This window comes from Plasmodium cynomolgi, chromosome 10 (genome assembly GCF_000321355.1).
Source record: "Plasmodium cynomolgi strain B DNA, chromosome 10, whole genome shotgun sequence".
Lineage (NCBI taxonomy): Eukaryota > Apicomplexa > Aconoidasida > Haemosporida > Plasmodiidae > Plasmodium > Plasmodium cynomolgi.
Genome location: NC_020403.1, coordinates 501,814 through 513,890, shown reverse-complemented (window position 1 = coordinate 513,890; position 12,077 = coordinate 501,814). Strand labels below are relative to the sequence as shown.

The window sequence follows — 12,077 nt, the reverse complement described above, 5'->3', positions numbered from 1 at the left end:
AATTAAAACGTGTTAACATTAGCAGCAAGTGTATTTAACTTTTTTTTTTTTTTTTTTTTCTTCTGTTTCAGGGGATTATTCACATGTATATTATTATACGCTAACTCTGGCGCACATAATAATAATACATTCAAAAAATGTAGCTTCACCAATTTGGCATTTAAAAAAAGGTCACCAAGGTTTATATGCACTATATTGAGGAAGGAAAAAAAAAAAATGCAATAAGGTAAAAATAAAGGGCGAATGGCAAAAATTAACAAAGCGAAGTTTCGACGGACGGAAAAAAAAAAAAAAACGGCGACCGATGAGCGAGCAGTGACGAGTGCGCTGAGGCACGGACGGTGTAGGTATAGTAACACGATAAGTGCACACATAGGCATACATTTGTATACAGGTTCACAGGGCGAGCGGCGCGCGGGGCTAGAGCTTCCTTTTCCGTGTGTAGCAAGACCTGTCCCGTCTTTGCAAAATGAACTTCTCAATGTTGGTCCAAAATTTATTAACGGCGAGGTAATCCTCGTTCCTCTTGTCCCGACTGAGTCTGATGATATCGACATTCCCACCTGTCAACAAATCGGACGGTATTATAACATCATTGAACATAAAAAAAAATGATTTGAATGGCTGGAAGAGCGCAGTAGGAATTTCGAACGGGTATTCATTTAAAATGTTTTTTAGCGACTCCTTAGATTTTATGATAACTGCAATGACACACTTCCAGTCCGTTTCGGTTAATTTCGAAATCTGATCATTTTCGATGAACGAAAATTTTATGCTTTTTTTTTTGTTAAACATTTTGTATATGATAGGTATGGAATTGTACGGCCCTGCTGCACCGTCACCCGCACCACCTGTGACATGAGTCCCTTTCCTATTAGGGCCAGAGTTATCCAAACGGTTATGTACAAAAAACGATTCCACATTGTTCCTGTTAATTATGTGGTTGCTGCTCTCTTTTTCTATCAATATAATGGGTCTCTTCTTATACGTTAAGTGAATTTCGTCGATAAGTTTTAACGATTTTTTTTCCACTCTCGTTTTCATATGACCATCATCGATGATAATGTTTTTCTTTATTCCATTTATGTATACATTTTTTATATTACTTTTGTTTAGAAGCTCTCGTTCGAAAAGGTTATATATGCGACTGAAGTCACTGGCGTTTTTTCCAATCTGGTCATACGCGTCCTGCATGTTAACTTCTTTAAGGAGTACCGACTTGGTCATTTCTTCATTTGCTATAGCCTGCTCGTCTGTTAATTTCATCTTTGAGATGGTTTTCCTGTCAATTTTGCTTCTTACCACTGCGCAGTTGTTTTCTGTGAATGGGAATTTATTTTTCTGATCGTCTTTTCCGTCCACTGGAACGGCATCTCCACCCGTGGTGACCGCCTCCTTCTGTACCAAATCGAAAAGGAAGTCTTCCGGATCGGATAGGACAAGTTCCTCTGGGGGGAGTGGGCAACCTCTCTTGGGATTCACCCCCCAATAGAGATTCTCCTTAAGGGAAAAGTCATTAACAAAATTATGCACGAAGTTGACATGTGCCCTATTTGCATTGTAGCACTGTTTGTCACCTACGGCTTGCACATACTGAGCCAACAAATCGTGAAAGAAAATTATCTTATCGTGATCATTGAAATTTTGGACTATTTCTAGGGGGATAAATTGGCCAACCAAAAATTTCGTATCTTCTACATCCACTGAAGGGCCATTTTGACACTGAACATCGAATTGGTCATTAACCTGATTGGGCGAATGTCTTCCCTCTACATTGTATTCATTAATGCTCAAATCGAGGTCCAGCATGTCATAATCGGCAAAATTTTTATACAAATCTCCCTTCTGATAAATATGTGTGTAGTTATGCTTGGAGTACCTTCTCAGAAAATCGTTACAAGTGGACAAACCAATATGTTGTTCATTCTCCATGAATTTTATGTAATCCCTGTGGAATTTATCGACAATTAATTTTACGCACTGATCAATTTGCGTTTCATTTTGTGTGTTCGAAAAATATGTGTTTTTTAAAACAGAATATAAATTCACATTTTGGAGAAAAATATTTTTAAAAAAATTGTCTTTTCCGAAGTAATGCTTCATCATGTTTTGCAGGCTACTGTCAGGGGTGTCCTCATGGTGATTACTTTTATTTTCCCCATCCTTTTCACCACTTTGATTTTTCGTTATTTTATTCTTCCCATCGTGGAGGTTACCCGCTTGTGTTGCCTCCTCTATTTGAACTTCTTCCCCAATTGGGGCACTTCCGATCGGAGAATTCCCTCCCGAATGGTCTTTCCTATTCGTTGGGTCCGTAACCTCCACTCTGAAGAAGTCATAATTGTTGCTCGCATCGTTTCCAAATTCCTCCAGGGCGTTAACTTCGTTACAATTGAAATAGATTAACGGGTCGTACTCTTGAGAGGGGATATCTCTCTGAAGGAAGTTGTAATCCCCCATTCTCTCCCACGAGTCGATTTCATTGAGGATATGTTTACTTTCCGGGCTCCCCTTCGTCACATAAAGGATTAGTGAGTTGTCCATTTTTTCTGTGTCACATACGGTTCTTACGCTGTCGAAGGAGACGAAATTTTCCTTCGCAACAGTGTTGGCGATACCTTTGTCGAGATCACTGCTGCTTTTTTCGTGATATGCGGGCTTTGTGTGAACCCCAGTTTGGGCACCTTCCCGTTCTTGCAGTTCCGCCCCTTCTCTCTTCCTCTTGCGGTGACCAGAGCTAAATGTTTCTCCTTCTTCCTCCTTATGTTTCCCCCCCGGTGTGGCACCTTTAGCGCTACTTCCTTTTACATAGTCCTTTTTCTTCCCATCTTCCTTCCCATGTTCGCTATCCCTGTCCACATCCCCCACGACGTCCAAATGAAAGAGGTCCACCTGTATGCCCTGATCCTTATCTTCCACGTCTACATAGTCGTGCAAATTCAGAATTTTCTTCAAATCATACACAAAAAAATTTACTTTAATTTCGTCATTATCTTCATTGTCTTCAATAAATTTAATAATTTTGCTTTTCTCAAGTATGCTAATATATTTATAGCCAACAGAATTTATGTATGAAAACGTGTAGTTACTCTTTGGCAGGCACAGAAATAGGTAGATGTCCCCTACGTTGTACCTTTCTTTTTTCCTGCTTTCAATTCCACAGAGGGTATTTGCATGTATGTAAAAGTTTTCCTTTTCGAAAAGTATGATATCCCTTTGATCCTTATTCATAAATTTGATGTACTCCTTCTCCTCGCTGAGGAATTTCTTCATCAGAATTTTTAAGTTGAGTTGTTCGCTCCCCATTCTGTGTTTTTGTGTGGTTTACTCCGGATTATTGGGGGGAGGGGGGCTGCTTCACTCGTCACTCGGGATGGCTGGTACTTGATGCGTCACGCGTGGTGGGCACATGCTTATCGATCGTCATTGCACATACTTAAGCTTGTCATGCGTCGGGACTGATTGCCTTGCTCCTCTGTTGTGCTAATGAGTGTAGTGTCACTCGGACGGGAAGAAGGCCTCCTCCTTTTTCTGCTTTTTCCATTTGCCCATCACCTGCGTTTTCCTGCGCAGATCTGCCGGCCTCCACACGTCGACTTTGTGCGCGCTCGTGTACGTGCCGCGTTGCGTGCGCTCTTGGCATGTCCCTTATGGGTACGCACAAACATGCATCAGGGATCACATGCGTACGCGTCAAGCGCATTTCCGATCGACTCAATGGTGCTGGCTCGTTGTGACTACGAGTTAGGCTTGCGCGCGGTGGCTACTATTTAGGCTTGCGCGCGGTGGCTACTATTTAGGCTTACGCGCGGCGGCTACTATTTAGGCTTACGTGCGGTGGCTACTATTTAGGCTTGCGCGTGGTGATTACTAGGTAAGCCTCCACGTTAAGCTTCCACGTTGCGCTGGCGCTGCGGGAACCCCCCCCTGTATGGGGAGCTCACTGGGGGGAAAAAAGTTATCCGCTTTTTGCAGGCGAAGGTGGCGTGAAGGAGACGCAAAAACGGCACAAAAATGGCATAAAAATAACACAAAAATGGCACAAAAATGGCACAAAAATGGCACAAAAATAGCGTGAAAATAAGGCAAAACTACAGCGAACAGATGGTGCGAAAAACCATTGCTCACAAAATTGCGGCATGCCCCGCGCACTGCTGATGCGCTGCATCACATAAATGCCTACTGCTGAAGAGTTTGGCCCCTACACGAACAGGTATAGAGTAGAGGCACAATTTGAGCGGGACTCCAAATGGTGACATGTTAAAACTGCTTGCCTTTGAGCATTACACCTCATAAAGGGTCACCTTTGGAGGCAAATCTTCACATCCCACACTGTATACGGCAATTCGAACGAGCCAAGCGGGGAAGGAAACAAAAATGTATACAAAAATGATCTGCGGTTTTGTGCCATGTCGGATTGACAAGCTACGGACCCTCAGCTATCGCATAACGTGTAGGTATTGTGTTAATTGTGACCTAAGTGACAATTATTGGAGCCCAACACTTGATGGTATTTCCCTGTGTTCGTATTTACCAATATGGGGGGATAAAATGCGATTTTTTTTTTTTTTTTTTTTTTTTCGTTCACATTCTCCGAGTTGTTCTCTTCCCGTCCGCTTATTAAAGCGAAAAAGATGCCACACATAGGACCAATTTTGTAAACCCACATGGGGAAAGCCATTACATACGGAGGAGTAATTCGCGCCGGTGCGCCACCTCAAAAGGAAAAGAAGAAGAATATCGCCATTGGGGGGAGGAGCTTTCCAATGTGCGAAGAACGGCCATACAAATAACCATGCTTCTAGGACTTAACTACAGAGTGGGGGGGAAAAAAAAAAAAATTAACAAAACGATTGAACAGAATGGAAGTTATGTAGTTAATCGAGTGTCCACTTTGTCATAGTGGGGTCAATAAGCAACCCAACAAATGGAATTAAAAAAAGGGAAAGGGAAAAGTAGCGAAAGGAGGCAAAAATGATTTGTCGAGAAAATACACGCAGAGGGGCGTCTTCCACCAGGGTGATGGAGATGGTTCGCCTCTTAACGTGAACAAAAAAAAAAAAAGGGAAACCATCCTTGGTAGATAATGCCTACGTAGTTGTGACTACACTGCCTGGGCTGGTCATCTCAGACGCCTTACATCGGCAGTACAGCTTACAACTCCGTGTAGGAATTTGTGTGGAACTCCCTGTTATCGCCCTCAACCATAACGCAAAAAAAAGGGGGAGCAAACAATCCAGTGAAAAAAAAATTGACAAAAAAAAAAAAATATCCTAACTGTGTGAGTAGTTATGCGAATAAATTATCGAGGGGGAGATACGGGGGGGATGCGGAAACCACACCCCGTTAAGAGGGAACTGCACCCAAGTGTCTCGCTTCACACACGAGCCGCGCCTCACTTGAACAACGAGTCTACGTCGAAGTCTTCGGGCATGTCCAGCTGGCTCATGGCGGACAGTATCTCCTCCTTCGAAATGTTGTGCTTCTTAACCAAATCTTTTAAATTGTCAATAGTAACGCTGTTGGGGTCTAAGTTCCTCGTAGCATTGGCATCGTACAGAGCATTGTACTCTTTTATAACGTCCTTGATATCATCCTTCACATTTTCAGGGGCATCAGCATTTAACAATTCCTGGTGGTCTATCTTTTCGTAGTTTTTTCTCATATTTTTATTTATCCACAGGACAAATTCGTCGAAACTTTTTATGGCATCATTGTCTTCACTGCGAGATAGGGTCCTCTCCACCAGTTCGTCATCGCTGTTCCTTTTTTGTAAGCTATGTTCCAGAATCGCCAGGGCCCTCTTTGACGAACATGCTTTGCTATTAATGAGTAGGTCGTACAGATGCCCACTGTTATTTTTTGTGGAGTAGACCAGAATTTTCTGATTTTCGAGCTCCGTCAAAGCGTTAATCCATTCCTCGTTTATTTCGTTAAATACAATGGGGAACTCTTTTTTTTTAATCACGTACTCGATGTATTTATACATATAATTAAGGTAAATACTTTTGAGGTCGTTTGGTTCGAAATACAGTTCCATTGCCGGGTCTGTGCTTGGCGTTGCTGGGTCTGTGTTTGGCGTTGCAGGGTCTGTGTTTGGCGTAGCGGTGCCATCCGATTGCTCATTTTTTTCTTTTTTCTCACTCACCCCAGGTGTGCCATATTTCATGACATTCAACTTGTCGTATGTGTATAGATATTCCTCCAGACATTTTTGCACCTCTGCTTTGTCATTATATTTCTCTTTTCGAAACTCTAGAATTTCTTTGAACATTTCTTCATGGTTGTAGTTTGCGATTCGGTCGATCAGGTTGTCGATATCCATTTTGTCCTTCTCCGCGATGAGTTGTTCTTTCTGCAGTGGGGATGCGGTTGCTCCAGGGATTGTTAAGTGGGTTGGAAGGGGCCCCACTTGGAGGTTTTGCTTCCCCTCTGGGTGCTTCTCCCCTGTGTGCTTCCCCTCTGGGTGTTTCTCCCCTAGGAGCTTCCCCTCTGGGAGCTTCCCCTCTGGGTGCTTCCCCTCTGGGTGTTCCTCGCCAAAGTCGAAGGCCGCTTTACTCTCCCCGCCCTGGAAACAATTGGCATACTTGAAAACGACGGGCAGGTATGCACTCTTAAAGTCCTTCTTCAAGTAGAGCTTATTTTCCCTCTCGATTTTGTTCTCATTGTAGAAGTAAAAAATCTCAGCCATTTCTTTAAGCAATACATTCGCCAAAATGGTAACTGAATACACATTGTCATTAATTAAAATTTTTGGACTTTCAAAAGAGTTGACTAAATTCAAGTGTGTGGAAAGAGTTTCGTCATTTTTGACGAATTCGATTTGGACATTCTTTATTTTTCCTTCAAATATTTCTTTGTTGAAAAAGTGAAACAGGTTCTGTGTGACAGCGGATCTATTTAGCTCCGTTGTGAAGCCACACTTCTTCCTCTCAGAGTCGTACAGGAAAATGAGCTCGTCAATTTTCTCCTTTGGTTTTTTGTCCTGAGGGCCATTTTCAAATTCGCTCACGGATTTAGTCTTATTGGGGAAAATACCAGATATCAAATTTATGAGAGTCCCAAATATATCTTCCTTCTTGATCAAGCTGATTAAAATAATTTTTTCCTTTAGCTTGTCAAAGTAATATTCAATCGAGCTTACATTTTCGTTGTACATGGTAAAAATGAGATTATTGTTGGAAGACTTGAGTTCTTCCAATCTTTTATAGTAAACAATTTCGCATGCATATTTGCATTTGTTCATAACTAGGTCAATTTCATTTAAGTTCATATTTAGTAACACCTTTATGCCCCTCTGGAAAACTTTAAATAAATTGATGTAATTATTTGTGAATAATGCAGAGGCGATGTGTTTAATGGGGATTTTCTTTTCCTCCCATATCTCTTTGCAGTCTTCCCTTTTTATGGCACTTTGAATGATTTCCATGATTCTTTTTTTGTCTATATGTGCTTCTTTCAGCTTTAGGAAAAAGTTATTTAGGCTGTTATAATGCTTTACGTTTTTCAACAGTTCCAGCTCTTCGCTGCTCAGATACGAGTCCAGGTTGATCGTTTCATCTAGGAAGAAGGGCCACTGGTTGTATTCGATCACAAACCGAATGAACTGCTTTATTCGATTTACTTTCACGTAGTTGAAGATATCCACATGTTCGTCATCCACAGGTTGGTCATCTGTGTTGTCTTCAGCTGGGGACTCTCCTGAGCTATCCACCTCTTTGATATTGTCCAAGTTGATATTTTCTGCGTCGATGTGCTCCTCTTCCGCATCCAGATGATTCATCTCTTCCTCGTCTGGGTCTTCATCTTCCAGAAATTCCTCCTCCAACTTGGCGTCATCCCTTGAGTGGTTCCTTCCCGATTGATCATTTCTCCTTTCAGTGCTATTCCTCTGCGTAGTTGACTCATCATGCGGACCCCCTTCCTTCTTCAGCTTGCTCTTGGCCTCCCTAACCGTCGAGTTATCCGTGTTCCCCCCATACTTGTGCACGTATGTGGTGTACTTTTCATACACGTTGAGGCACTCATCCAGGATGACCCTAGACAGCACGAACGAGTTACTAACATCGTTATGCACATAAATGACCACATCATTCGATACATAGTCAAAATTGTAATCGTAAAAACTTAGCCCAGATATTTTGTCCGTAAATTTTATTATGACATTGTTTGGCAAATCATAACGGAAAAGGTGCTTGGTGTAATAGTTCAAAAAATAGTAGGCGATTTCTTCTCTATTTTTTGGCGTCAACATAATGTTACTTTTCATGGGATAAGCAATTTTTAAATTATTCATCACGTAATCCATTTTGTTAATGTTCATATGTTCATCGTAGATACTGGCATCTTTGTATATATTTGTAATAACATCTGTCTGTAGGATTTTTTTAAAAAAGTATTTCTCCTTTGTTCTCGACTTCCTGATGTTTCGGAAGAGTTCTCCTATGACCACCATCATTTGCAGCGTCATGATGTTGTTGGTCGTTTCTACCTTTTCGTTTTTTTCATATTTTTTTAAAAGGCTTTCCACATCTTCATTTTCGTTACCACTTTCGTGTAAAAAACGCATGCACGCGTACGTCAGGGCGTTATGTACATAAGTTAAGTCGAACTCGTTTAGCTGCTTTAGCTTTTCGATTCCCTGTGTTAGAAGCTTCGTGGAGTTGTTCACATCGCATAGGAAAAGGGAGGACGCAAATTCGTTCAGCGGTATTCTGAATCGCTGCAGTGCTGGGTTGTTCTCCTTCAATTGGTAAGAGGCCCCTGGGTTGGTTTTACCAGGGTCTGCTTTTACTCTTAGCGCGGTTCTTCCTTCTGCCTCGCTCGCTTCCGGGCTTGTGACGTCCGCGGGGTTACCCCACAGATGGCCGACGTTTTTCTTCCTATACACGTTGGTGGCCATCTGGATGGCTCGGTTGATGTCGCTGGTGGCGTTCGATTTGAGGAGCAGCATTGTGAGGTCGTCCTGGTCTGGCTCGTCATCGTCCAGGGGGGGGGCATCCGGGGGGGAGTCTTCCATGTTGGCCACTCCCCGGTTGGCGCCGCTCACACTGGCGCCGCTCACACTGGTGCCGCTCACATTGGCGCCGCTCACATTGGTACCGCTCACATTGGTGCCGCTCACATCGGTGCTGCTCACATCGGTGCCGCTCACATCGGTGTCGCTCACATCGGTATCCTCCATGATGCCCTCCCCCGGGGAAAACGAAAGCTCCTTGTTGTATTCCAAAGGACGGAACATCTTCTTGTCATCCCCATTGATATCCTTAACGTAGGAGTAAAACGTGGCTGCCTCCTCGTTGTCCAAATTGAGGTCTCCCAAATAGGGAGCATAAAAATGGAAGTCGATATTCTCCAGCAAGCCAGCAATCCCGTGAACGAACTTGATAATTTTCTGTTTCTTCTCATCAATTTTTTTGGACATATTATAATTCTTTACTTCCTTGAAGGGTAAAATATCCACGCACAATAATTTCTGGTATTCATACATGACCTTTAATATGGTGTAATTTAATAACAGGGGAGACGTTTTCAACGCACAGTGGAACATAATATTGGGTAAGTTTAAAAAATGTTTATTCCCAATTCTGTACATTTTCATATTTGAAATTTTCTTCAGTTTCTCCACTTTGTCAGTTATCCAAAAGAAATTTATCGAGTCAAAATTTGGCAACTCATTGTTGAAAATTTTAAAATTAAAATAATTCCACATGTTCATAATATGTCTTTCTGCTTCTTCATTATTTTGTAAAACATATGGAGTTGAATAATTTATAATTTCCTTTTTCTTGGACAAATAATCTTCCAATTCTTTTTCTTCAATTTTGAACATTTTTTTCATTTTTTCTATAAAGTGTGTTAATATATTTATTATTTCTTCAAATTCGGATGCTAGCTCTATATACGTTTCGTTACTAATCATTTTGTTGCTTCCACTTGGCTGTACATTGGAGTCATTCTCGATTTCCATTTCGTTGCTTAGTTTGACTTGGAATGTCCTGTATACTATTTTTAAAATGTAATTTTTGATATACCTCAGGATGAACATGAGGAAAATTTTGTCGTCCAAGTTACTTTTCAGGTTGTGTCTATAGTAGTGATGCAAATGCTTGTTCATCGCTAGCTTGATGGACTCCGTTCCCTTTTCGAGGAAGTCGTTGAAGGCCTCCTTCCCGATGTATATGGAGCTACGCAGCGACTCGGTCGGGAAAAGCATGTTCGCCCGCAGCGCGAAATTGATGTCGGACAGCTGCCCCACTTGCTCTTCGCTCAGCAGTGATTCCTCGTAGCGGTCTCCGCCAGCGGTTGCGCTATTTTGCGTTACGCTATTTTGGGAAGGCCAACCTCCACTCTTTTCCTCACAGCTGGTTGCCGCGTCTCTCGTCACTTCTCCTGCCGCGTCTCTCGTCACTTCTCCTGCCGCGTCTCTTGTCACTTCTCCTGCCGCTTCTCCTGCCGCTTCGCCCTTCCCCCCCACGAACATATCATACGTCATTTTTCCGCTAAAATTTTTCGTCAGCGATTGACACGCTTGTTCGCTCTCCTTTTTGTTCAAAAATGGGACCAAACTCACGGAAGAACTGTCAGTCAACATGAACTCCCTTCTGTAAAAGCTAGAATTCACCTGATATATCTTATAGTACTTCTTTGTACTAACGCACTCGTGTGCTACGTCGTAGTAGAAACAGTTTGCCTCCGAAAATTGTATTCGGTCACTCCACTGCTGAAACCTCATGTTTTCATTTATTTCTTCTTCGTTTAATATTTCCCCATTTAGGTATTCTCGTTTGGCTTTTTTCTCTTCTACGGTGGCGCCTCCCTTTGGAGGGGTGTTCCCGTGTTGGCAGCTCGACACATGATTGTCCATGGCATCATTCCTCCTGCGCTGCTTCTCCAGCAGAACATTTTCTTCATCACTGGCTGAAGCGTTAGTACCTTGCGCGTGCTCCCCATTTGGGGAACTCCTCATCTTAAGGCGATCCCATTTCTCTATTCTCCGCACAAAGTGAAGATTGGGATTTATTTCATATTTGGAGTTGCTTTTCCAGATGGCTGGTTCGATAAAATTAAATGCATCGCTCAGTCTCTTAATTTTTATACCCGCATTTTGGGGAAGGACGTGGAGTAGAAGAAGGATTATGCTCGTTATGGTTGCATGCGTGCGTTTTGGCATTTTCTGCTTCGCCGTCGTAGCGGCTGCTATGCTGCTCCTACTGCTGCTTTTGCTTCTGCTTCTGCTTCTTCTGCTTCTTCTGTTTCTGCTTCTGCTTCTTCTGCTGCCACCGTGGGGCCTCTTTCGCCTCTTCCGATTCGTGCCAGTTATGGGCTCCCCTGCGCTATTCGCGTGTGTAGCATTGGGGGCGACGGTGCAGGAAACGCGGCTGATGCGGGAGATTCCGATGGGGACTTTTCCGGTGAAGCATTTCTTGTTTCCCTTCCCACAAAAGGTGAAAAAAAAAAAACTTAAATTCGCTTAAACGAAGTACGGCCTTATCTAAACAACTGACAAAGGCGTGAATCTCGCAGTTTGCCTTTCTTTGCCCTGTTTAAAAAAAAAAAAAATATATATCGACTTGTAAAAGTTCCAATTTTTTTAACTGATGATATACGTTACTCCTCACATGGCAGCAAAGAGCACACCCCTTTTGTTTGCTCCCCCGAAATGGCCTACTTTGCGTTGCACCGAATTGGCTCCCAGCACTGCATAGGATTTGTTAAATAGGCATACTGTATACATATACATGCTGAATGTAGTACTCATCCCTGGTGGGTGCTCTTTTGTACATTATACACTCCGCGATGGAGAAATCCTCCCAAGTGATTTCCCTTTCCCGGGTGGAGGAAGGAGGGACAAAAGGGTTGCCTCTAGTGTACCTGTGCCCACCTGGCATGCATAAATGTATTGCATTTTTCAGCCACACACAACTGTTTTATAAAATTGGGCATCTGGCTATCTCTTCGGGAGAAACGAAAACGCGGAGTATACGTTGAGACCATTCTGGAATAATTCTTCGTCAGTCTTAAATGTTATACCAACGTGTTTTGCTTTTCTATGTAGAGAAGATTAAAAAAATAAA

At 42.5% G+C, this 12,077-nt stretch overlaps 2 protein-coding genes across 2 annotated transcripts; both read right to left on the bottom strand.

Annotated features, from left to right (window-relative positions):
* Nucleotides 1-420: 420 nt before the first annotated feature.
* PCYB_102110 (hypothetical protein) lies at nucleotides 421-3,306 on the bottom strand (the record flags this gene model as incomplete). The annotated part of the gene is made up of 2 exons (XM_004222760.1): nucleotides 421-3,090; nucleotides 3,127-3,306. The coding sequence occupies 2 exons, from the start codon at nucleotides 3,304-3,306 to the stop codon at nucleotides 421-423; spliced, it is 2,850 nt and encodes a 949-aa protein (XP_004222808.1).
* Nucleotides 3,307-5,395: 2,089 nt separating this feature from the next.
* PCYB_102100 (hypothetical protein) lies at nucleotides 5,396-11,786 on the bottom strand (the record flags this gene model as incomplete). Its single annotated transcript, XM_004222759.1, has 2 exons — nucleotides 5,396-11,434; nucleotides 11,742-11,786. 2 exons carry the CDS (start codon nucleotides 11,784-11,786, stop codon nucleotides 5,396-5,398), a joined length of 6,084 nt encoding a protein of 2,027 aa, XP_004222807.1.
* Between the last annotated feature and the right edge of the window lie 291 nt (nucleotides 11,787-12,077).